This window comes from Globicephala melas, chromosome 1 (assembly GCF_963455315.2).
Source record: "Globicephala melas chromosome 1, mGloMel1.2, whole genome shotgun sequence".
Lineage (NCBI taxonomy): Eukaryota > Metazoa > Chordata > Mammalia > Artiodactyla > Delphinidae > Globicephala > Globicephala melas.
The window spans coordinates 35,937,962-35,965,291 of NC_083314.1; the positions used below are offsets into that span (position 1 = coordinate 35,937,962).

General features: G+C 37.7%; 2 protein-coding genes across 2 annotated transcripts in view; both read left to right on the top strand.

Annotated features, from left to right (window-relative positions):
* CR1L (complement C3b/C4b receptor 1 like) overlaps positions 1-22,822 on the top strand; it is a 36,446-nt gene extending 13,624 nt beyond the window's left edge. The window contains exons 4-7 of the mRNA XM_070045035.1: positions 15,952-16,350; positions 19,268-19,370; positions 20,572-20,657; positions 22,467-22,822. Of these exons, the coding sequence (XP_069901136.1) occupies positions 15,952-16,350; positions 19,268-19,370; positions 20,572-20,657; positions 22,467-22,822 (944 nt within the window). The remainder of the gene's footprint in view (positions 1-15,951; positions 16,351-19,267; positions 19,371-20,571; positions 20,658-22,466) is intronic.
* A 1,852-nt stretch (positions 22,823-24,674) lies between these two features.
* Positions 24,675-27,330, top strand: part of CR1 (complement C3b/C4b receptor 1 (Knops blood group)) — an 86,784-nt gene continuing 84,128 nt past the window's right edge. The window contains exons 1-2 of the mRNA XM_070043669.1: positions 24,675-24,882; positions 25,474-25,573. Coding sequence (XP_069899770.1) covers positions 24,678-24,882; positions 25,474-25,573 — 305 coding nt within the window. The 5' untranslated portion in view covers positions 24,675-24,677. The remainder of the gene's footprint in view (positions 24,883-25,473; positions 25,574-27,330) is intronic.

Consider the following 27,330-nt stretch of genomic DNA (forward strand, 5'->3'; position numbering starts at 1 on the left):
ACAGAGTTCTTCAAGGATGCTGAAACTTTTGCATAGATGTATTTCTCAAAGCCTTGGGTAAAAGGTCTCACTTTCAACCTATGTGCACCATGGAGATAATTAGGGAGTAGATGAACAGGTCTTACATAATAAATCCACTCTAGCATTCCTAAGTCCCTAGGCCACAGGATGTTTTCCTCTGCAGTATACTAATAATGTTCTGCTTTTCAACTTCATTCTGTTAGGCCACACTCAAACTAACACATTGAATTCAGAATCTCAATTCTTTTGCTGTATTTTATACTTTCTCATAGGTCATAAGTTTTATTTCCCCAAATCTCCCTGGTCCTGTCAGGGCTTGAATCTGGTTAGAGGACTAGAAACAATGCAAGGTGGTAGGGATAGGTCCTGAGGAAAATCATCAGTTCTTGCAATTTGGGTTGCCAGACTTAGTAAATAAAAATGCAAGATGCCCAATTAAATTTGAATTCAGAGAAGCAACAAATATTTCTGTAGTATAAATATGTGCCATGCAATATTTGGGATATACTTAGAAATTTTCTTGTTTTTCTGAAATTCAAATTTAATAGAGCATTCTGTATTTTCCATGGCAGTCCTATCAGGACAGCTACCTCAGGAGAGGCTGTTAGTTTCTTCAGGCAAGAGGAGGCTTTTCTCCTCAGATCAGGGAGGAAGGCTCTCCTTCTGGCAAAGGAGGCTTGGCAGAATTTCTTGTTTTCTTTTTTGCCATCTGTGTATCTTCTTTTTTTTTTTTTTGTATTTACAATTATTTACTTTTCTTTGTGGTTACAATTTTTTAAACATCTTTATTGGAGTATAATTGCTTTACAATGTTGTGTTAGTTTCTGCTGTATAAAAAAGCAAATCAGCTGTATGCATACATATATCCCCACATCGCCTCCCTCTTGCATCTCCCTCCCACCCTCCCTATGCCACCCCTCTAGGTGGTCACAAAGCACTGAGCTGACCTCCCTGTGCTATGCAGCTGTTTCCCACTAGCTAGCTATTTTATATTTGGTAGTGTATATATATCAATGCCACTCTCTCACTTCATCCCAGCTTAACCTTCCCACTTACCGTGTACTCAAGTGCATTCTCTATGTCTGTCTTTATTCCTGTCCTGCCCCTAGGTTCATCAGAACCTTTTCTTTTTAGATTCCATATATATGTGTTGGCATATGGTATTTGTTTTTCTCTTTCTGACTTACATTACTCTGTATGACAGACTCTAGGTCCATCTACCTCACTACAAATAACTCAATTTTGTTTCTTTTTATGGCTGAGTAATATTCCATTGTATATATGTGGCACATCTCCTTTATTCATTCATCTGTCGATGGACACTTAGGTTGTTTCCATGTCCCAGCTATTGTAAATAGAGCTGAAATGAACATTGTGGTACATGACTCTTTTTGAATTATGGTTTTCTCAGGGAATATGTCCAGTAGTGGGATTGCTGGGTGGTATGGTAGTTCTATTTTTAGTTTTTTAAGGAACCTCCATACTGTTCTCCAGAGTGGCTGTGTCAATTTACATCCCACCAACAGTGCAAGAGGGTTCCCTTTTCTCCACACCCTCTCCAGCATTTATTGTTTGTAGATTTCTTGATGATGGCCATTCTGACCGGTGTGAGGTGATACCTCATTGTAGATTTGATTTGCATTTCTCTAATGATTAGTGATGTTGAGCATCCTTTCATGTGTTTGTTGGCAATCTGTATAGCTTCTTTGGAGAAATATCTATTTAGGTCTTCTGCCCATTTTTCGATTGGGTTGTTTGTTTTTCTGATATTGAGCTGCTTGTAAATTTTGGAGATGAATCCTTTGTCAGTTGCTTCATTTGAAAATATTTTCTCCCATTCTGAGGTTGTCTTTTTGTCTTGCTTATGGTTTCCTTTGCTGTGAAAAAGCTTTTAGGGTTCATTAGGTCCCATTTGTTTACTTTTCTTTTTATTTCCATTTCTCTAGCAGGTGAGTCAAAAAGGATCTTGCCGTGATTTATGTCATAGAGTGTTCTGCCTATATTTTCAGCTAGGAGTTTCATACTGTCTGGCCTTACATTTAGGTATTTAATCCATTTTGAGTTTATTTTTGTGTATGGTGTTAGGGAGTGTTCTAATTTCATTCTTTTACATGTAGCATGCCAGTTTTCCCAGCACCATTTGTTGAAGAGGCTGTCCTTTCTCCATTATATATTCTTGCCTCCTTTATAAAAAATAAGGTGACCATATGTGTGTGGGTTTATGTCGGGGCTTTCTGTCCTGTTCCATTGATCTATGTTTCTGTTTTTGTGCCAGTACCATACTGTCTTGATTACTGGAGCTTTGTAGAATAGTCTGAAATCAGGGAGTCTGATTCTTCCACCTTCGTTTTTTTTTTTTTTTTTCTCAAGATTGCTTTGGCTATTCGGAGTCTTTTGTGTTTCCACACAAATTGTGTAATCTTTTGTTCTACTTCTGTGAAAATGCCATTGGTAGTTTGATAGGGATTGCCTTGAATCTGTAGATTGCTTTGGTTAGTAGAGTCATTTTCACAATGTTGATTCTTCCAGTCCAAGAACATGGTATACCTCTCCATCTGTTTGTATCAGCTTTAATTCCTTTCATCAGTGTCTTATAGTTTTCTGCATGCAGGTCTTTTGTTTCCTTACGTAGGTTTATTCCTAGGTATTTTATTCTTTTTGTTGCAGTGGTAAATGGGAGTGTTTCCTTAATTTCTCTTTCAGAATTTTCATCATTAGTGTATAGGAATGCCAGAGATTTCTGTGCATTAATTTTGTATCCTGCTACTTTACCAAATTCATTGATTAGCTCTAGTAGTTTTCTGGTAGCATCTTTAGGATTCTGTATGTATAGTATCATGCCATCTGCAAACAGTGACCATTTTACTTCTTTTCTGATTTGGATTCCTTTTATTTCTTTTTCTTCTCTGATTGCTGTGGCTAAAACTTCCAATACTATGTTGAATAATAGGGCTGAGAGTGGGCAACATTGTCTTGTTCCTGATCTTAGAGGAAATGGTTTAAGTTTTTCACAATTGAGAACGATGCTGGTTATTGGTTTGTCATATATGGCTTTTATTATGTTGAGGTAACTTCCCTCTATGCCTACTTTCTGGAGGGTTTTTATGATAAATGGGTGTTGAATTTTGTTGAACACTTTTTCTGCATCTATTGAGATGATCATATGGTTTTTATCCTTCAGTTTGTTAATATGATGTATCACATTGATTGATTTGTGTATATTGAAGAATCCTTGAATTCCTGGGATAAACCCCAGTTGATCATGGTGTATGATCCTTTTAATGTGCTGTTGGATTCTGTTTGCCTGTATGTTGTTGAGGATTTTTGCATCTATGCTCATCAGTGATATTGGCCTGTAGATTTCTTTCTTTGTGACAACTTTGTCTGGTTTTGGTATCAGGGTGATGGTGGCCTTATAGAATGAGTTTGGGGTTGTTCCTCCCTCTGCTATATTTTGGAAGAGTTTGAGAAGGATAGGTGCTTAGCTCTTCTCTAAATGTTTGATGAATTTGCCTGTGAAGGCATCTGGTCCTGAGCTTTTGTTTGTTGGAAGATTTTTAATCACAGTCTCAATTTCAGTACTTGTGATTGGCCTGCTTATATCTTCTATTTCTTCCTGGTTCAGTCTCAGAAGGTTGTGCTTTTCTAAGAATTTGTCAATTTCTTCCAGGTTTTCCATTTTATTGGCATAGAGTTGCTTGAAGTAATCTCTCATGATCCTTTGTATTTCTGCAGTGTCAGTTGTTACTTCTCCTTTTTCATTTCTAATTCTATTGATTTGAGTCTTCTCCCTTTTGTTCTTGATGAGTCTGGCTAATGGTTTATTTTGTTTATCTTCTCAAGGAACCAGCTTTTAGTTTTATTGATCTTTGCTATTGTTTCCTTTATTTCTTTTTCATTTATTTCTGAGCTGATCTTTATGATTTCTTTCTTTCTGCTAATTGTGGGGTTTTTTTGTTCTTGTTTCTCTAATTGCTTTAGGTGTAAGGTTAGGTTGTTTATTTGAGGTGTTTCTTGTTTCTTGAGGTAAGGTTGTATTACTAAAAACTTCCCTCTTAGAATTGCTTTTGCTGTATCACATAGCTTTTGGGTCATTGTGTTTTCCTTGTCATTTGTTTCTAGGTATTTTGATTTCCTCTTTGATTTCTTTAGTGATCTCTTGGTTATTAAGTAGTGTATTGTTTAGTCAGCCTCCATGTGTTTGTATTTTTTACATATTTTTTTGCCTGTGGTTGATATCTAGTCTTATAATGTTGTGCTTGGAAAAGATACTTGATATGATTTCAATATTCTTAAATTTACCAAGGCTTGATTTGTGACCCAAGATATAATCTATGCTGGAGAGTGTTCCATGAGCACTTAAGAAGAAAGTGTATTCTGTTGTTTTTGGATGGAATGTCCTATAAATGTCAATTAAGTTCATCTTGTTTAATGTATCATTTAAAGCTTGTGTTTCCTTATTTATTTTCATTTTGGATGATCTGCCCATTAGTGAAAGTGGGGTGTTAAAGTCCCTACTATGATTGTGTTACTGTCGATTTGCACTTTTATGGCTGTTAGCATTTGCCTTATGTATTAAGGTACTCCTATGTTGGGTGCATAAATATTTACAATTGTTATATCTTCCTCTTGGATTGATCCCTGGATCATTATGTAGTGTCCTTCTTTGTCTCTTGTACGTGTCTTAATTTAAAGTGTATTTTGTCTGATATGAGAATTGCTACTCCAACTTTCTTTTGATTTCCATTTGCATGGAATATCTTTTCCCATCCCCTCACTTTCAATCTGTGTGTGTCCTAGGTCTGAAGTGGGTCTCTTGTAGCAGCATACATATGGGTCTTGTCTTTGTATCCATCAGCCAGTGTATGTCTTTTGGTTGGTGCATTTAATCCATCTACTTTAAGGTGATTATCGATATGTATGTTCCTATTACCATTTTCTTAATTGTTTTGGGTTTGTTATTGTAGGTCTTTTCCTTCTCTTGTGTTTCCTGCCTAGAGAAATTCTGTTAGCATTTTTTGTAAAGCTGGTTTGGTTGTGCTGAATTCTGTTAGCTTTTGCTTGTCTGTAAAGGTTTCAATTTCTCCTCGAATCTGAATGAGATCCTTGCTGGGTAGAGTAATGTTGGTTGTAGGTTTTTCCCTTTTATCACTTTAAATATGTCCTGCCACTCCCTTCTGACTTGCAGAGTTTCTGCTGAAAGATCATCTGTTTACCTTATGGAGATTTCCTTCTATGTTTTATGTTGCTTTTCCTTTGCTGCTTTTAATATTTTTTCTTTGCATTTAATTTTTGATAGTTTGATTAATATGTGTCTTGGTGTGTTTCACGTTGGATTTATCCTGTATGGGACTCTCTGTGCTTCCTAGACTTGATTGACTATTACCTTTCCCATGTTAGGGAAGTTTTCAACTCTAATATCTTCAAGTATATTCTCAGTCTGTTTCTTTTTCTTTTCTTCTTCTGGGACCCCTAATTCGAATGTTGGTGTGTTTAATGTTGTCCCAGAAGTCTCTGAGACTGTCCTCTATTCTTTTCATTTTGTTTCCTTTATTCTGCTCTGTGGTAGTTATTTCTACTATTTTACCTTCCAGGTCACTTATCCATTCTTCTGCCTCAGTTATTCTGCTACTGATTCCTTCTTGAGAATTTTTAATTTCATTTACTGTGTTTTTCATCATTTTTTGTTTGCTCTTTAGTTCTTCTCGGTCCTTGTTAGATGTTTCTTGTATTTTCTCCATTCTATTTCCAAGGTTTTGGATCATCTTTACTATCGTTACTCTGAATTCTTTTTCAGGTAGACTGCCTATTTCCTCTTCATTTGTTTAGTCTGGTAAGTTTTTACCTTGTGCCTTCATCTGCTGCATACTTCTCTGTCTTCTCATTTTGTTTAAGTTACTGTGTTTGGGGTCTCCTTTTTGCAGGCTGCAGGTTCGTAGTCCCCATTGTTTTTGGTGTCTGCCCCCAGTGGGTGAGGTTGGTTCAGTTGCTCGTGTAGGCTTTTTGGTGGAGGGGACTGGTGCCTGTGTTCTGGTGAGGGGGCTGGATCTTGTCTTTCTCGTGGGCAGTGCCACGTCCTGTGGTGCGTTTTGGGGTGTCTGTGAACTTAGTATGATTTAGGCAGCCTCTCTGCTAATGGGTGGGGTTGTATTCCTGTCTTGCTAGTTGATTGGCATGGGGCATCTAGCACTGGAGCTTGCTGGCTGTTCGGTGGTGTTGTGTCTTATTGTTGAGATGGAGATCTGTGTGAGAGCTCTCGCTGATTGATATTATGTGGGGTGGGACATCTCTGGTTTTCCAATGTCCTGAACTTGGCTCTTCGACCTCAAAGGCTCAGGCCTGATGCCAGGCCTCAGCACCAAGACCCTGTCAGCCACATGGCTCAGAAGAAAAGGGGGAAAAAAAGAAAGAAAAAACAATTTAAGAAAAAAAAAATTATTGCAATTGAAAAATAATAATAATAGAAAGAAGAGAGCAATGAAACCAATAAACAAATCCACCAATTATAACAAGTGCTAAAAACTATACTAAGATAAACATAAAAATCAGAAACAAATCAGTCACAGACAGCAAACCCCAAGTCTACAGTTGCTCCCAAAGTCTACCGCCTCAATTTTGGGATGATTCATTGTCCATTCAGGTATTCCACAGATGCAGGGTACCTCAAGTTGATTGTGGGGATTTAATCCGCTGCTCTTGAGGCTGCATGGAGCAATTTCCCTTTCTCTTCTTTGTTCGCACAGCTCCTGAGGTTCAGCTTTGGTTTTGGCCCTACCTCTACATGTAGCTTGACCTCAGGCATCTGTTCCCACCCAGACCAGACAGGGTTTAAGCAGAAGCCGATTAGGGGGCAGTGGCTCACTGAGGCTGGAGCAGGGAGGGAGGGGTACGGTAGTTATAACTGGAATGCGTAGTGAGCCTGTGGCGACAGAGGCCAGCGTGGTGTTGCAACAGCCTGAGGCGCACTGTGTGTTCTGGGAAAGTTGTCTCTGGATCACAGGACCCTGGCAGTGGTGTGTTGCACAGGCTCCCAGTGGGGTGTGGATAGTGACCTGTGCTTGCATACAGGATTCTTGGTGGCTGCAGCCGCAGTGTTAGCATTTCATGCCCATCTCTGGGGTCTGAGCTGATAGCCATGGCTCACGCCTGTCTCTGGAGCTTGTTTAGACGGTGCTCTGCCTTCTGTGGGCAGACAGGGAAGGAATCCCCTCTCCTTGTGTACCCTGAAACAATGGTCTCTTGCCCCTTAGGCAGGTCTATACTTTTTTCCACACTCCCTCCTGGCTAGCTGTGGCACACTGGCCCACTTCAGGCTGTGTTCACGCAGCCAACCCCAGTCCTCTCCCTGGGATCTGACTTCCGAAGCCAGAGCCTTAGCTCCCAGACCCCACCCACCCTGGCGGGTGAGCAGACAAGCCTCTCAGGCTGGTGAGTGCTGGTCAGCACTGATCCTCTGTGCGGGAATCTCTCTACTTTGCCCTCTACACCCCTGTTTCTGCACTGTCTTCTATGGCTCTGAAGCTTTTGCCATGCCCACCTCCCATCTCCACCAGTGAAGGGGCTTCCTAGTGTGTGGAAACTTTTCCTTCTTCACAGCTCCCTCCCAGAAGTACAGGTCTCGTCCCTATTGTTTTGTCTCCGTTTTTTCTTTTTTCTTTTGCCCTACCCAGGTGCGTGGGGATTTTCTCGCCTTTTGGGAAGTCTGAGGTCTTCTGCCAGCATTCAGTAGGTGTTCTGTAGGAGTGGTTCCACATGTAGATGTATTTTTGATGTATTTGTGCAGAGGAAGGTACTCTCCATGTCTTACTTCTCTGCCATCTTGAAGGTCTTCTCTCGGCAGAATTTCCAGGTTCAAGGTATTCTGTTTCATTAGAATTTTTCCATATATCTTCATCTCAATTTTCAGAGTCTTTCTTTTTCTAATCAATGCCCAAACTTTAGCTTAAGAGATTCTGAAATTGTGAATTCAATTTGCATTGCAGTTCAGCCACAGGATTAGGTGGTGTGTTTGTTTTTCAGGAATCTTGGCCCTGTGGCTACAGGATACAAGTGTTTCTTTTAGGGCAGATGTAGAAGCTTCCAGATCCAGACCTTGAGCAGGAATTTAAAGCTTTGTACTCACAATTTTCTTTCTCTTAAGTTCTCTGGTGCACTTAGAAGTACACAACCAACTCCATTATTTGCCTTCCTTAAAATGTTCTAGGACAGCAACCACTTGGTCACCCAAAACCTTGCTTCGATTGATTGTAGATGTCTGTGGGTGTTAACTGAGGTGATCTTCTTTCTCTACGCTCCATAAACTACTTGTGTGCCCTTTTTCATGGGCAATGTTAATTCCTTTAAATCCAGTCGTATCAAAGAACCAATCCCAGACTCTTCTGTTACTCTGGGATAAATTTTGGTCCAAATATGGAAGCAGAACTACTATTGGTATTATGAAATAAGAGATTTATTATGGAATTAAACTTTATCCAGTTGCATGAGAAGCTGCTCTAAAAAGATCAGAAAAATCACTAACCAGCTGTCTTGGAGTTGGGGCTTTCAGGAAGCTAAGCACATCTGACTGCTGGGGTAGAACTGGGAAGAGGGCTGGTGTTAGAAATCTATAAAAGTTTTTTGCTCTTCATGACTACTGCTTCTGTAACCTCACAGTGAAGCATCTGAGACTGGGTTGGAATCACTGTAGGTAAGCAGGACCAGCAGTTAAGGAGAGCTGGATGCAGAAATAAGGAGAGCAAGAACAAATGGGAACCTGTCCGTTTGTTTGGTGCATTTGTCCCCTTGCCATCTCTGACCAAGGATGACCTTCAGAGTGGAACAGCTGTTGCTTCATTTCTACCTTGCATTTCATGCCAATTTCTCAAACTCTAACCCCAACCTAGAACCATACAAACAAAGTAAGTCTGGGAAAACTAGCTCCAATTTAGCCTTGATGACATTGTACAAAAACAGTAGATAACTACAAACTTTCTGTCTCCCTCCCTCTTCCTCCTCTTCCTCCTGCTTCTTTCTTTTCTTTCTCTATCCCTTTCTTCCTTGTTCTATCTTTCTTTCTGTTTTTTTTTTGTTTGATTTTTGTTTTTTCCATGCTACATGATTTCTGGGATCTTAATTCCCCAACCAGGGATTGAACCTGGGCCCATGGCAGTGAAAGCACTGAGTCCTAACCACTGGACCACCAGGGAACTCTCTTCATTCCTTCCTCCCTCTTTCCCTCCCTCCCTCCCTCCCTCCCTCCCTTCCTTCCGTCCTTCCTTCCTCTCTTTCTTTCTTCCTTTCCTTCTTTCACTAGGTAGACCACCAGTGTAACATTTCACATTGGGGGCTAGAAGGCATCCTTGTTTTGTTCCCCATCTCAAAGGGAAAGATTCAATCAAATATTTCACTATTAATCTGGTATGTGTTGTAGGTTTTTTTGTAGCTACCCATTTTCAGATTAAGGAAGTTCCCTTATGCTCTTCATTGCTAAGAAATTTTGAAAGACAAACTGATTCAAATTCCAATTTTACATTCTTGAAATAAATCAGCTTGGTCATAATATTTTATAATTTTTATTAGTTGTTTAATATGCTTTTGTTTGAGACACAATTCACATACCATAAAATTACCCTTTTAAAGTATGCAGTTCAATGATTTTTGGTATATTCATACTTGTGTAACCAGCACCACTAATTTTAGAACACTTCTATTACTCCATTCTTAATATTTTTTAGAGATTAGACTGTAATTTTCTTTCTTGTAATGTTTTTATCTGATTTTAGTATCAAATTTATGATAGTCTCATAAAGCCAGCTGCTAGTGTTCCATATATCTGTTTCCCTTTAAGGGTTTAGGTGAGATTGGCGTTAATTCTTTTTTAGATATTTGAAATAGTTCATCAATAAAGCCTTGTGGCCTGGAATTTACTTTGTTAGATGGTCTTTTTCTCCCAACAATTTTTTCACACTGTGTATACTTTTTATTGAAGTTTAACATATATTAAAGTGCACAATCTTATTAATTCAGTTCATTGAATTTTTACAAAGTGAACGCACCCATGTAAATAGCACTCAGATAAGACATAGAACATTATCAGCACCTCAAACTCCCCATCTTGCCCTTTCTCAGTTATTATCTTCCCAAAGTAACTATTATTCTGCCCTCTATCACCAAAGATTAGCTCTGCCTCTTCTTAAATTTTATATTAAAGGAACAAAAAGATGTGTATTCCTGTGTCCAGCTTCTGCTCAGTGTCATACTTAGGAGACTCATCCATGTTGGTGCATGTAGGATTAATTGGATCTTTTCTATTGCTATATTGTATTTAATTAATTTGTAAATTCAGCTGTTTAAATATCAGCAGTATTTCTTACAGGTACATATGCAAATCTATATAAGTTTGAGAATCTTTATATATATGCAAATCTATACATATTTATATACATGCAAACCTATATAAATTGTTTATATTTCTATAAGTGGAATTGCTGGGTATAAATATATTCAGTTTTAGTAGATACTGCCAAAAGATTTTATAAAATGGTTGTACAAATTTACACTTCCACCAGAAGCATATGAAAGGTCCAGCTGCTCCACATCCTTTGAAACTTGTTATTTATCAATTGTTTAAATGTTAGCTATTCTGGTGGCTCATTGTGGTTTTTAATTTGCATTTTCCTAATGACTGATGCTGAGTACCTTTTCATACACTTATGAATGCCTGTTTAAAACTTTTCCCCAATGTTTACCTGTTTGTGTATCTCTTTATTGTTCTGTAGAAGTTCTTTACATATTCTCAGATTTTCCAATAAATGTAACACAAAAATTTTCTTCCAGGCTATAACTTGTCTTTCTGCTTTCTTAATGATGTCCTTGGTAATAGAAATACATTTTAATAATGTCTAATTCATGAGTCTTTTCCTTTCTAGTTACTGCTTTCTCTGTTCTACTTAAAAAAAATCTTTGCCCATCATTTTATTTTTCATGTTTAAGTCTGTGATTCATCTCAAATTTATTTTTTGTATGGTGTGGAGTATGGTCAAAGTATTCATTTTTTGTGTTTTTTTTCCCCTGTTGGATAGACAATTAATCTAATAACATTTATTTAAAAGGACCATTCCTTATATACCACAATGCCCATGAGTCAGGTGATGTGATATGTGAATCTCATTCCAGAGAGCTTCTCTTGCTTTGGTTTATTTACTACACTGTTTTCATTTCTATAGAATTATATTAAGACTGATATCTGGTGGCTCATATCCTCTAACCATTTACTTTCAAGATTTACATGATAATTCTTGGCCCTTTGCATTTCCATATAAAATTTAGAATCAGCTTGTCAGTTTACACACACACACACAAAAAAAATCCTGCTTGAATTTGTATTGGGTTTCTATTGACTCAGTAGATCAATTTGTGGACCATTAACATATTTACATTTTTGAGTTTTAAATTCATGAACATGATATATCCCTCCATTTTTGAAGTCTTCTTTAATTTCTCTTAATATATTCCAGTTTACATTATAGAAGTCTTGAACATCATTTATTAGATTTATTCCTAGATATCTTTTTCAAAATTTTATTTTCTAATTGTGTATTTCTTAAACATGCAATCATTTGACCTTGAATCCAGCAATTTTGCTAAATTTTCTTTTAAATTCAATAGTTTATCTGCCTATTCTTTTTGATATGCTGCATAAACAATCATGTCATTTGTGAATAATTATCATATTTTTAAATTCTTTCCTTTCCTGTATCTTTTATTTATTTCTTTTATTTTATTGCATTGGCTAGAAACTCCAATACAATGTCGAATGGAAGAGATAATATTGGTTTTACATAGTCATTATAAAGCATGATATTTCCTGTAAATATATGGCAGATATCCTTTATCAGATTAAGGAAATTCCTTTTGCTATCTAATTTGCTGAAAGACTTATCATGAATGTGTGTTCTAATTTATCACTCTGCATCTATTGAGATAGTCATACCTGTTTCTCCTTTACTTTGTTGATGTTTTGTATTACATTGATTGATCTTTGGAAAGCTAACCAGCTTTGAATTACTAGAATAAATCCATCTTGGTCATGATGTGTTATATATGATTATCTTGTGTGTGGTGTATGTGTTTGTGTGTGTGTGATTGCTAATATTTTTTTATTCAAGTATTGTAAGATTGGTTTAATATTTTTAAATTAGTCAATGAAATTCCTATTTTGACCATTATACCATCCTCTGTAAGTACTGCTGTGTTCAGTTTCTTAATATTTTGTTTAGAAAATTTGCATTTATGTTCTCAAGAGATGTTGAACTCTAATTTATTTATTTCTTTTAATGTCCTTGTCAGGTTTGGGCATCAAGATTATGCTAGTCTTATAAAATGTTTTGGAAAGTATTCATTCTTTTCTATTCTCTGGAATTATTTATGTAACATTAATATTATTTTTCTTTATATCTTTGCAATAATTCAGCAGTAAAGCAATCTGGATGTGAGTTTTTGTTGTTAGGTTTTTAATTACTGATTTAATTTCTTCAATAGCTCTAAATTTTTAAAATATTTTTAATATCTTATTTAATAAGTTTTAGTATGTTGTGCTTTTTAAGGAATGTATTTCATTTACATTTGCTAAGTTATTGGTATAATGTTGTTCATTATATCCTCTTATTATATTTTAACGTGTATGGGGTCTGTACTGATATCTCTATTTTAATTCTTGATAATGGTAACATTTTAAAATTTCTTTCTCTTGATTACTTTTACTAGGCATTTAAAATTTTTTCTAAGATTTTTTTGAAAAACAACTTTTAACTTAATCTTCTGTAGTGTATAACTAGTTTCTATTTTATTGATTTCTGATTTATTATTTCCTTTCTGATACTTTCTTTGAGCTTAATTTGGTGTTCTCTGTTCATTAATTCTTGATATGGAAGCTTAGATAATTTTGTTTTGGCTTTTATTTTTTTCTAACAGATATATTTAAACCTGTAAATTTTTCTCCAAAAGTGCTGTATTTGCTTCCCACAATCTTCATATTTTCATTATCATGATACAGAAAAATTGTCTAATTTTCCTTTTAATATCTTCTTCTATCCATAGTTTATTTTAAAGTGTGTTACTTAATTTTCAAACACTTGGAGATTTTTTAGTTATCATTCTTTTGTTTTAATCCTTTGAAACTTTTTGAAACATGTTTTATAGCCCAGAATATGGACAGTTTTGGTAAAATGTTACATATGCCTTTGAAAAGAAGGTGTAGTGTTTTATGTCATTTTCTATAAATTTCTCTTAGGAAAGTATGATTTACTGTGTTTTTTTTCCTCCACTTGTTCTCTCAGTTATTGATGGGAATTTGTAAAATAACCTGTGTTACTTTCCTAGGGCTGCCATAACAAATTACCACAAATTTAGTAGCTTTAAACGATAGAAATTTATTCTCTCTTAGTTCAGAGGTCAGCAGTCCAAAATCAAGGTGTCAGCAAGGCTGGTTCCTTTTCCTGGGAGAAAGAATCTGTCCTATGCCTCTCTCCTACCCCTGGTGGCTGCTGCAATCCTTGGCATTCCTTGGCTTATAGATGCATCACTCCAATATCTGCCGCCATTGCACATTGCCTTCTCCTCTGTGTGTGTGTCCCCTTCCCTTCTGTCTCTTACAAACACTGTGGTCTTTAGATTGAAGATATACTCTGTTAATCCAAGATGATCTCATCTCAAGATCCTTAACTTAATTATATCTTCAAAGACTCTTTTGCCAAATAAGTTCACATTCACAGATACCATGAGTTAGGACATGGAATATCTTTTTAGGGAATCACCATTTAAACTGCTACCATCACCAAATATAACTGGATTTGTCTATCTCTCCTATCAGCTATAGGGATTTTTCTTTATGTAATTTAAAAGCTATGTTATTACATACGTGAAAATTTTGAATTATTATATTTTCCTGCTTAATTGACTCTTTTATCATAATGAAGTGTCCCTCTTTACCTTTCATAATATTTCTTGCCTTAAAATCTGTTTTGTATGATTTCAATATAGATACACCAGCCTTCTTTTTTTGTTTCCTGTTTTTGTATTACATATGTTTCAAATCTTTTACTTTCATCCATTCTTTGTTCTATATTTAAAATTTACCTGGGAATTCCCTGGCAGTCCAGTGGTTAGGACTCTGTGCTTTCACTGCTGAGAGACTGGGTTCAATCCCTGGTCAGGGAACTAAAATTCCACAAGCCGCCCAGCACATCCAAAAAATAAATAAAAATAAAATAAAATAAAATAAAATAGATCTCTTGTAAACATCATATACTCAGATTTTGTTGTTTCATTCAGTCTGAAAATCTTTGCTTTTAATTAGAATTTTTAGGACATTTCAGATTAATATAGTTACTGATATAGTTAGGTTTAAACTAACTATAGTTATAGGTTAGTTAGTTATAGGTTTCTCACATTTTAAAATTAATCAAGTATTTTTATTATTCTATTTTTTTCTCCTCAAGAACATTTTAGCTGTACTTTATTTTCTTATTAATGCTATCTTAGAGACTCCAATGTCGATCCTTGATTTATTATAATCTAATTAATTATAACCTATTATAATTATATAATCTAATTTATTATAAATAATGCTCTTTACCACTTCCCAAGCAATGCAAGAACCATAGCAGTTTAACTCCATTGATGCTCTCCTGCCATTTTCTACTGTTTTTTTTACATATATTATATATCTCACAAGACAGTATAGTTGCTGCTTTTATAAAAGTGGTATTTACTTATATTTATCTACACATTAACTCTTTCTGTTACACTTCCTCCATATTGCAGTTCTATCAGTTCTATGTGACACTATTTTCCTTCAGCCTAAAGAATTCTTTCTAAGCATTTTTGTATTGCAGGTCTTCTGGCAATAAATGCTTTAAACATCTTTCTACGTATGGTTCCTCTGTTACTCTTTTGTCTATTTACGATCCTTTTGTCAATCTGTGTTGTGTCCTGGATATTTTTTTCTGTCCTAGTTTCCAGTTCATTGATTTTTCTTCAACTATGTCTAAACTGCAACTAATCTTATCCAAATTCTTAATTTCGGTATCAAATGCCCCCTCCTGGTTCAACTAAACTTCCCAGGGGGGAAAGTAGCCCAAATGCTTGGCTCTCACCTGGATTTTAACCTTCTGTGAAACCAGTTTGTTAGCACTCTGATGCATTCTGTATGTTTTCTATTTTACCCAGCATTTTTTCTCTGCGGGTGAGATGGGTGGAGTGATGTTTGATTTGAATTATTGAGATTACCATTACCAGAAGCAGAAGCTTCCTAAAGAATTTTCATTTTTAATTTTAAGTGTTTTGGAATTTTGGATGATGTTACTTAGTTCCAGTTATATAGTGTTAGAACAACACAATTTTTTCTAACTATGTACTAGTCTTACTTCTAATTTTTAAGTGTATTTCGCTTTTTTTTGGTGGACTACTATATGATCACTTTTACATGGGTATAATATTATGATATCAAACTTAGGCTTGATAAAATGGGTTGCTAAGTTCTCTCCTTTACCTCTTGGAAACACCTGAAATTACATTTAGAAGTATATATTACTTGAAACTATGATAGAATTATAGGTGAAATTTTTTCTTCTATTTTTACAAGTTTCTTGGTCTATTCTAGCTTTCTATATCTGCTTTAATGAATATTAGTAATTTATATTTCCATTTATATCATTTAGCTTTCCAAAATGTTTAACATCCAGTAGTCTACAGTTTCATAAATATTCTCATGTTTACCCAGATATACTCAAATTCTACTTAGTTATGTCCACCTAAATTACAACTTCATAAAAACTTATCTCTATTAGCAAAGATTAAAAGCAAATAATGAAGGTAAAAATAGTTACAATTTAGTGACTCATTTGATTTCTCTCACTAGTTATTTTAATTCACTGCTTTCCCTTTTCCCAGGGATTCCTTGTGGGCCACCCCCAGCCATCGCCAATGGAGATTTCATTAGCACTGACAGAGAATACTTTCAATACGGAACAGTGGTGACCTATCGCTGCAGTCTTGGAGAGAGAAGGCAGAAGCTGTTTGACCTCGTGGGTGAGCCGTCAATATATTGCACCAGTGAAGACAATCAAGTTGGCATCTGGAGTGGCCCTCCCCCTCAGTGCATTGCACCTAATAAATGCACGCCTCCAGTCATTGAAAATGGAATAAGGATGTCTGAGAACAAAAGCTTATTTTCTTTACGTGAAAGCATGAGGTTTAGGTGTCAGCCCGGCTTTGCCATGAAAGGACCCTCCACTGTTGAATGCCAGGCCCAAAACAAGTGGGGGCCGGAGTTGCCCAGCTGCTCCAGGGGTGAGTCTGACTGAGGCTTTGAAGGGGCCTACAAATGATGTGAGTTGTAGGAGGATAGGGAGGTTAGTGTCGGTTCTGCGGGGAGGATGTGTGGTGAGCAGTGTGGATGGGTAAATTTTCTTGGGAGGAAACATTAAATAAAGCAGGTGTGTGTGTATGTGTGTGTGAATGTGTATGTGTTCAAACTCAGAAGCAAAGATAAATCTGGGTAAAGAATGTAAAATTTCCTTGGGATGACACTAGTGACATCATCTTTCAGTTCTTTCTTTTTTTCAGTTAAAATAATCTTTTTAAAAAAAATTTATTAATTACTCTTGAGTGTTGTAACTGCGAATATGTAATGACTGATTCTTCTTGTTAGGCACCGCTGTATAATCTATGGATTCACTTAATTTTTTTTTTATTAAATTTATTTATTTATTTATTTGTTTATTTTTTGGCTGCATTGGGTCTTCGTTGCTGCACGCAGTCTTTCTCTAGTTGCAGTGAGCAGAGGCTGCTCTTTGTTGCGGTGCGCGGACTTCTTATTGCGGTGGCTTCTCTTGTGGAGCACGGGCTCTAGGCACACGGACTTCACTAGTTGTGGCACGTGGGTTCAGTAGTAGTGGCTCGCAGGCTGTAGATCACAGGCTCAGTAGTTGTGGCGCATGGGCTTAGTTGCTCCGCAGCATGTGGGATCTTCGTGGACCAGGGCTCGAACCTGTGTCCCCTGCATTGGCAGGCAGATTCTTAACCACTGTGCCACCAGGGAAGCCCCACTTAATTCTTAAAGACATGAGGTAGTTACTATTCTTTCCATGTTTTACAGAGAAAGTGAGTCTTAGAGAGATTAGATAACTGTGCAAGATTAAATAGATACTAACTCTGTGAAGACAAGAACCCAAGCCTACCTGACTCCAGAGCCAGGGAAATCGAAAGCTACTCTAGATATTTCAAGGAGTGAGGGATTTAGTGCAGGTAAGAGAATATAAAGGTGTTAAAAGGGCAGGAAGAGCAAAAGGAGGAAGGCAGTGTTCCCAGAGCTCAGGGGGCTGCCATTCCTCCTGGACTAGAGCACAGGCACCTGCACTCACTGAGCATGTATTTCCTCCAGCTGCTCACGCTGCAGAAGCTGCTGCTGCTGCCAGAACGTAGCTGAGGTTGCTGGAGCCTTCAGTCACTGGCATTGATAGAATTAATGTTGCTGCTGCTAAGGAAGAGCCATCAGTTGCCACTTCCTGAGCCTCCTTTACAAGAAGAATGATTTCTATCATCTTCCTACCTTTTAATTTAGTATATATGCCTCCAATTGTCAGAGCTTAACCAGGACCCAGCTGGCAAGGAAGATTAGCAGTTGTACTTTCAGGCTTCTGGCCCCAGCAGTCAAAGGAGAATGCAGAAGTGTAAGGCTGGGAGTCAACAGAGATTTAACCAGCACAGCACTTAAATGATCCCATCACAGTGCACTTATTAATCAAGGCAAACAGGGGGGTGATGAGCCCTGAAATTGGGTGCTACAGCATCAGAGTATTTACAGAGTCCTTCAGGGGGTCATTTATTCTAGTCCAATGCCCCATTCTATACTTGAGAAAGCTACAGGCCAGAGAGAGAAACTGACCTGATCTAAGCCAAAATGAAATGACTTTTCATGTTACTACAGTTTTATATAATTTAGGAGATTCCAGTGCATTCTGATTCTAAATTCAAACCAACTGTATAAAGAGACAGAGGCTCAGTTACAACATATGGTATGGAATATGCACTCTCATTGTGAGGGCTGTAGGTTTTTTAGAAGATTTCATTCAATGGTTGCCCATCTTCTCATTGGAATGAAGTGAATGGTTAAGCAGGACCTGGCCCTGTAGAGTGCAGAAAGGAGACTTATCTTCTCCACCAACCCATGTCAGGTGGCGTGACCACTGGAGAGGAGCTGGAAAGAGATGAGAAGAGATGTATGAATCTTGTTTGTCACAGCAGAGTGTGATAGGTGATTGGGAAATCTGTTGGATGAGATTTGGGCTCAAGCTTTCCTTATGCCAGAAAGGTGGATATAAATTGGTGGTGCCAATAAAAATAAAAATATAAAATAAAAAATCCATCAATAGGGGCTTCCCTGGTGGTGCAGTGGTTGAGAGTCGGCCTGCCGATGCAGGGGATGTGGGTTCGTGCCCCGGTCCAGTAAGATCGCACATGCCGCAGAGCGGCTGGGCCCGTGAGCCATGGCCGCTGAGCCTGCGCATCCGGAGCCTGTGCTCCGCAACAGGAGAGGCCATAACAGTGCGAGGCCCGTCTACTGCAAAAAAAAAAAAAAAAAAAAAAAATCCATCAATCTAACAACTGTGTACTAAGTGAACAATAAAAGGAAGAATTGTGTAGGGGAACTGTTTGTTGTGTCATCTTGGGTGTGTACTTTAGATGGAAAACCATGAACTGTAGATGTCTCAGTTCTAGTTACTGTCCTGCAGTCTATCAGTTCTATGACTTTTCACAAGACTCTCTTTCTCTCTCTCTCTGTCTCTGTTCAATTTTGCCATCAATAAAACGAGAGGGTGTTAGTCTACCAGATTTTTAAAAACAAATACATTTATGCTGTTGATTGTCTTAGCCAGTTTACCACCGAGGAAAAGTTATTTTCACACAATTAACAGTACTTTGGTTCTCTTTCCCTAGTATGTCAGCCACCTCCAAAAGTCCCGCATGGTAAACACACCCCAAGCCACAGGAACAACTTTTCTTCTGGGCAGGAAGTGTTCTACAGCTGTGAGCCTGGCTATGATCTCAGAGGGGCTGCTTCTCTGCATTGTACGCCCCAGGGAGACTGGAGCCCGTCAGCCCCCAAATGTGCAGGTGCCTATACTGTCATCTTGTATGTGGATCAGTCTCTTTGTCCCTCACAGGAACATCTCACTCCTGTGTGTGTGTGTTTTTTTTTTCCTAGTGAAATCATGTGCTGACTTCCTGGACCAGTTACCTAATGGACATGTACTCTTTCCACTTAATTTTCAGCTTGGAGCAAAAGTATCCTTCGTTTGTGATGAGGGGTGAGTGTGAGTTTGCCTGGCCTACCGAGCAATGAAACTGAGGTTAATTCAAAAAGGCAAGGTTTAGTGTGATTTTTAAAATAGGAAATACTCAGGGATGTTAAATTTGGGGAGTGTATATGGGAAGTTAAGAGTAAGGAACAGGTGGAACTAATAACATAAGATATGAAGGAAAAACTGAAATGTATATTAGCTGGCATGCTTAAACACAAATACAACTACTGTTTAAGAGTATACATAGGTGACACATTAAGTGAAAAAATCATATTTTCCAAGCATAAAAGAAAAAGAGTAATTTGGAGAGTTCCAGAAAAAGTTTGATATGTGACAAAAATCTTATTAAAAATAAGATCATTTAAGAATTATTTCAGAAAATATTTTAACCATCCAAAGTGAATTTTGTAATAAGAGAGAAAGTATAAGAATAAGCATTTTTAATCCAGTCATATATCACCTGGTTGATAACAGGCCAAGGGCTCTGAAATGGTATTATGGTGGCTGATATTAAAGTTTTAAGTAAGGTCATTCACTTGACCTTACACAGCATGCACATCTCTACATGGGAAGTATCAAGCATGGGCAACAAAGTACCTGATCTCAAAATGTTCCAAAGAATCCTTGACAGGCACCAAATAAAATTTAGGAGAATTTTGTACAAGAGTCGTTTCCAATCTCCTTTCGTTTTTCCCCCCAGAACATTCACGCTTACTCTTCCGTAGCCCAGCGTGCTGTTGTGAGGCTTCTGCATAACCACCACAAATATAGAGACAAAAGAACAATCGTTGTTCTCTTTCCAGCTATTCTCTGCTTGTCCAATGCAAACTGGGGGCTGTTTTACTAGCTGTTCCAGTGTCATCACTTGGAGGATGTTTTATTCCCATAATGACTATGAGTAGATTTATCAGCTTTACCGTGGGATGCACAGTGAGAGACTGATTTCTCTGAGCCTAGGTCCAGGATCACGGCGATGGCAGCTATGCTACAACTGCCTTCTTCAACTTAGGCTGGGACTATATTATGTGGCCAAGTGACTGTGCTTTGCTGTTCTCCCTCACTGGAAGCTGTGACTTTTCCAGATTGAGGTGGCCTCTGAACCTCTGCCACCTGCTGGTTTCAGATCCTCAAAAAGCTGAGATCTTTGCAAATGGAATGGCATTTTGGCTTAAGCAGCTCACATGTTCACTACCATTTTCTTCCTTAGATTCCAGTTAAAAGGCAGTTCTGCTAGTTACTGTGTCTTGGTTGGAATGGAAAGCCTTTGGAACAGCAGCATTCCTGTGTGTGAACGTGAGTAGAAGGGATAACACTTCAGGCCAATCTCTCCCTTTAATCTATTTGGTAATTTGACCCATGGCCTCCCCAGCCGTGGTTCTTCTATTTTCTAATCTGAATTATTGGTAAATAGTTGCTTATTTTAATAGTATTTTATTGTGGATCAATTTGTTGTGATGCACTTTCTTGTGCATCATGTGTTTTGAGAACCATCTGATCAATCTCTGTCATTTAGAATTCTTTGTTTTACGTGATAAATCCTGCTGTAGTTTGTCTCTGAATCAGGAGAGATTAGCTAACGTGAAGCTTTGACAAATTTCTTTCTTTCTTTTTTCCTTCCTTCCTTCTTTCTTTTTCTTTTTTATGCCATCAAGGTGAAGTCATCTACAATATTCCTGTCTATTTGCTAATATACAAATATGAAACATTCATTCATTCAATTATTTATTGAGCACATACTATGTGCTTGATGTTCTTCCAGGCACCGGTGTTATAGCAGTGAACAAGATGAGCAAATTCCCTGTCCCATGTTATTTATACTCAAGTGGGAAGATGTACAAGAAAGAAACTAAATTAAATCTTATGGAGATGATAGGTCAGAGCAATGCAGAAATGAGGGGAAAGTGGGGAACAGCATTACGCAGGGTGAGCAGTTTAATACTCCTTAAACTCTCAAAATTTGCATCTAAATAAATTATGCAAAGATTCAGAAATAATGAGCTGATTAAAAAATGAGTCTCCTATGTGCAGTGCCACCACTGATTTCTCCTAGTCTACCCATTTGTATTTTCCCCAATAGAAGATAGGACTTTGCCTCATCGCTTGATCCTAAAGATTGGAAAATATATAAATTTTAAACTAATCCAAATTTTACTAAAATGTTTATGTTGCAAGAAATCTGCTCAGTTATCCTATGACACATTTTATAGTAAAACTTTATTAAAAAAACATAACTTCTGTATAGATCCTGTCATCCAAGAAACCCAACTTTCACTGAAGTAACATGACAAATGGCTGTCCACTGGCCTGGGTTAGAGCTCAGTTACTGATTGTACTATTCCTCTTACTTTTCATGACTGTTTCTAATTTAAGTAGCTTCTTCCAAATCCCAAGCCTAATAAGAAACACTAAATAGAAATAAGGAAAGGACTGTTTAAACAGACAAGCTGATACCAGAAAGAAGTAACAATCTGAATCCTGACGGAAAGTAAAGAAATAAAAATAATAATAAGCAATCCCATGCATCAAAAAAAAAATAACAAAACAGTATGGATCATTTAGAGTTTTTACAATGAACCATGTATGTTTCAATTCATTGTGACAGCACTACTGTCATAATCGGTTGATGGTCACTATGGGTAAGTTATTAAGGAAACGTTTCATATGATTAGGTGATTAGTACATATGCAATACATTGTAGAAATATTTCCTGAGAATGTAAGTTCCCTGGAGAACAGAGACTTTATCTGTGCTCTTCACCATTTCATCTAGCCGGCCCTGACGAGTGGCTGACACAGAATAAGTGCCCAATGTGTTGATTAAATGAATGAGTTACTCTCCAATAGATTCTCTTTCTTCTTTAAAAGTTTTGGTACGTAATTAAAGGTGTAAAGTTTCTATCATCCAGAAAACTTAAAAGTCTGGAAGATTCAGGATAGGCAAATTCTTTTGTACTTTTTCAATTAAAAAAACATGGGATTGAAATCTCACTTCACTTAGTCCATTCAGTGTTTTTAGGTAGTACCAACTATAACACCCAATGACTATAGATTACCTGTGGTGAAAACTCATGAATGACACTTAGAGCTTTTGCCTTCTTTCCAGAAATCTTGTGTCCAAATCCTCCTGATATCCTTAATGGGAGACACACAGGCAAACCTCTGGAAGTCTTTCCTTTTGGAAAAGAAGTCACTTACACATGTGACCCGCACCCAGAGAGAGGGATGATCTTCAGCCTCACTGGGGAGAGCACCATCCGCTGTACCAGTGACAGTCAAGGGAACGGAATTTGGAGCAGCCCTGCCCCTCGCTGTGGACCTCCAGGTTACTGCGTGCTACCCCACATTCCAAATGGATTCAGAATATCTAAACCAGACTCTCCAAGTTTCCGTAATTACAATGCGGTGTTTATTTGTGCACTCAATACAGTTAAATGCCAAAACAATAATAAATGGTTTTAAGATACATCAACATGTAAGATTGTGATGACCTTTGCTTCTAGAGGGCTGGTGAAAAGAGATGGAGGAAGTGGGTGGCGGTTCTAGTTCTAATTAGAATTAGAAGGAAAATGTTTTCAAAGCATAGGAACTGAAAGCAAATACCTATGAACCTTAACTAGCATAAGTTGTACCATCTTCACAGGTTTTGGAGAGAAGCACAGACCAGCAGAGAACAAAGCCTGGCAAAATCGCTTTTAATTACCTATTTGTCCAGAGACCACTGTGTGTTCTCTCTGAAAACTGGGCTGCATTGTAAACAAAACACAAAGATTCTTTTAGCCAGTATGGGCTAAGTTCTAAGTTAAGATAAGGCTTACTTGCTCCTTAGCCCCGCACTAATTTCAGCTGTTAAAGTTTTCCCTCTTTGGTGGAAAGAAAAAGCAAAGCAATGTGAACTCAAGGGAAAAATGCAAAATAGAGTGTTTATTTCTAAGGTCTGGAGAAGGTATCCCAAGGTATCCAATACCACTATGACACCCACACTCAGACAATGAAGAAGGAAGGGGAAAGTAAATTGTCAAAGTGACCCTAGTCCCGGCATAACATACTGACTGCTGAGGAACTCTGAAATAAAAGAGCAGTTCTGAAAGGAAAGGGACCAAGAATGGATATTCAGAAGTCGTTTTTGCCCTCACTCTCCTTCTGTAACACCATGGGTTCAGCTTGGGGTGTCCCTATGAGCCTGTTTACAAACACAGACACCTAGTTCAGATTCACTACATCGAAAGTGAAAGGCAATCTTCCCCTAAGTTCTATGACTTTTTTCACCAGTACCCTATGCTGAGATGGCAGTCCTAGTTTTATCAGCTAGATTTTTTAGACTGGAGACCTGCCAGACCATCTTCATGTGTGATTTGGCCTTAGGTAGTAGATTTTAGTCGTAAGGGGGACTCCTTGAACTAGAAGCTAGTATAGCTAATATTCAAGCTCTAAAATGAAAAGAAACAGGCAATATAGATGGATGTATTTCCTGTGAAGCCACCTTGAAAATAAGCCAAATTTTCATATTGAGAAAAATCACTTAATTATATGTTAAAGAAATGAGAAATTGGTTTGCAAGTCTTCATACAGAGAATTATCTGGGTGCAGAATTGGCTCTAGCATAGCTTTTACTCTTTGAAAAAATAATTGAAAGGGAGGTGGAGGACAGCTGGAATAGAAACTAAAAGAGAAGTTATTGTCAAAACCAAGTGGAAATGATTTCTATTTTTCCAAACATATACACTTTTTTGATTTCATACTACTTAAATCCAAAGTGAGTTTTCACTTCTCAAACCTAGAGCTTTAGGTGTAGGGGCTTGGAGCTAAAGCTAGAATTTGATTCAATATATACTTCACACAATGTTTCTGTTTTTGTTTTGTTGTTGTTTTTATTTTGAAGAGATGCTGTTTATTTCCTTGTTGTGTTGAAATAGCCAGCTTAGGAATCACACCTAGAAAGTGGTGGCTGCCTCCTAGTTTCAAAAAACATCTTGAGTCGTCCATTCTTGCTTGTAAGCATGGGTTTTGATACACTGAAGTACAAAGAAACCAGACCAGGTGTAACCTGGGCAGAAACACTCCTCTGTCTCCCTAAAAATGTGAAAAATTGAATTGGAGCTGTCTTTTACAGTAAATGATATGAGTAAAATGCCCAGATAGCAAAATAGCCTTCCGGATAGTATATTTTCTAATGGGCACATGCTAATGGAACTTTCCCTTCAAAGATTACAAGGAAATTATCTTTCCACAACTAAAAGTTTCTTTTGTTCTGATATCAAATCTAACAAGAAAGAGAAAAGGAAGAATGGCCTTGGGTATCTTTTTGTTAACTCTGATGTTCTTGATTTTTTGGTCTCTAGGTCACTGTAACACCCCAGATCACTTTCAATTTGCCAAGTTGAAACTCCAGACCAATGAATCTGAGTTTCCCATTGGGACATCTTTAAAGTATGAATGCCGCCCTGGGTACCACAGGAAGTCATTCTCTATCACGTGTCTACAAAACCTCACGTGGTCAAGTGCCAAAGATGTCTGTAAACGTGAGTAAGCCCTGCATTGGAGCGTTCCTATGTTTGTCAAAGTATCTCTAGGATCTTATTTAATTTCTCCAAATTGTAGAGATAAGAAAACTTTGTCAAACATGTTCACATAGGTGGAGGTCAGAGTTGGTCTTGTAGGTCACCCCTAATTATTGGTTGAAATGCTTGTCTCCTGAGAATGTTTCAAGGAATATTTGCAGGAGAACTCCATGTTTTTTATGGGGTAGTGAATAATGAATTACTCCAGATCAGGAAAAAAATCTGTAAGGAGACATAAACTGTTTGAATAACGAGGTAATAAAAACTTTTACACTGGTGGGATATAAGGCCACAAATGACCTTTATATTTAGATAAGAGATTTGAGGCACAGATAGGAGAGATTTAGAGGGGAGGTCTCTTTGAAAGTGGTGCTTAGTGGGTGGCTATCCCGAGGCAGTCTGGTGAGGTTCCTCAAGGTGAAAAAACCTGTAGAGCCATCAGAATTGCATGTGCTCTTCAGAAAGCTGCAGTCAGGTGGGGACTGACTTGTTATACACTAACCAAAGTTCAAATTACTCTTCCTGGCTCCAAAATTCTCTTTCTTTCCCAAGGTAAATCATGTAATACTCCTCCAGATCCTGTGAACGGTGTGGTGCACATAGATACAGACACCCAGTTCGGATCCAGAATCATTTTTTCTTGTAATAGAGGGTGAGTGGGCAGGACCATCTCTTGGTTCAAGAGTTCCAGGACAGCGATACTACCTTCTGGTCCTATCTTGGAAAAGAGGACTAGGCTATTACCATCTGTTCTCAAGAAGCTTGAACATAGGTGTTTAACTCCTAATTGAAATGGACAAAGGTATGACAAGATTTGAGGGGAAATCTGTCTCCTTGCTGGAAACCAGGACAGTACATACAAGAAAAGTGAGGTATTCACCAGGTAGAAAGGAAGAAAATGGGGCGAGGGCATAGTCAAACCCTACAAACAGCGCTTGCCCAGAGCAGACATTGCTGAAAGAAGGGGAAGGCCACGGAGCCACTGTGTAGAAAGCAGATCTTATAAGGTAACTGCACTCTTCGTTTGCTAGGGCTGCCATAACAAAGTAGGACAAACTGGGTATCTCAGAACAGCAACAAAAGTTTATTCTCTCAAGGTTCTGGAAGTTAGAGGTCCAAAATCAAGGTGCAGGCAGGACATGTTCCCTCCAGAGCCTCTGAGGGAGGATCCCTCCTTGCCTCTTCCAGATTATGGTGACCTCAGGGCTTCCTTGGCGTGTGGCGCATCACTCCCGTTTTTGCCTCTGTCTTCCCATTGCCATCTTCATTCTGTGTCTGTGTCTTCACATGGCACTCTCCTCTCTGTGTGGGTCTATGTCCAAAGTGCTCTCTTTTTGTAAGGACTCCAGTCATATTGGATTAGGGCCCAGCCTAATAACCTCATCTTAACATGATTATATCTGCAAAGGCCCTATTTCCTAAAAAGGTCACATTCATGGGGATTGGGGGCTAGGGCTTCGACGTACTTTTGGGGGTGCACTGCTCAACCCATAACAGAGTCCCCTGTGAAAATGTCAGACATAAAGTGTTTACTGGGCAGCAGTCCCACCCACAAGGGTGCTTACCCTTGCTCAGTCTCAACCCCACTCCCAGTGGGAGCAGCTGAACCAGTTAGAGAATATGGGCTAAATTTGCACTGCCATGATAAACACTGAAAAGGAACTTGTGGCCTTCAGCATATTTGCTAACCAAGGCCTTACAGATCATAGTACCTATAATCTGACAAAGTGAAATTAGAGTAAATCTAAACACTTCTGTCTTTCTCCGAGCATTTTTAAGTACAATCTATAAATTCTCTGTCTGTACCCTCTTTATAACGTATTACGGAATAAGAGTGAACCTCTCAATGGCATAAAATAGAAAACCGTTGAGCTTATGATATGTTACAGGAAATTAATGTAAAAAGAGCAATCTGAAAAATCAGAAGAATTGTCCTCTTACAAAATAGAGTTACTTCTAAGAAATAAGAGAAACTTTTAGAAAAATCTCCTGTTTACGTTTTTAACAAGATTCAGTTGCACGCTGTTTCTGTGAAACTAGTTAGGAAATAGACAATGTTTGCATATGAATAAAAAACACAATTGTCAAACTAAAGAAAACTTCTGTGATAAACACACTGAATATTGTAGAAAATTAAAGCAGAGGGTAAGAAGATAAATTAATCAACTTCTCCCAGAATTAAGTGGAAAAGGATGCAGAAGAAGAGAAAAGAGAAGATATGTCTAAAAGAGTACTGGGATTCAAATTACATGTAACAAAAATTCCAGAAGGGAAAACAATAAGCCCATATTTAGCCATCACTAGGTAATCATCTGTATTTCAGGGATCATGAAAAAAACCTCAAGAATGCAGAAAGGAAATTAATAAACTATAACAGCTGCAAAAGAAATTAATTTGTATTGATATCAC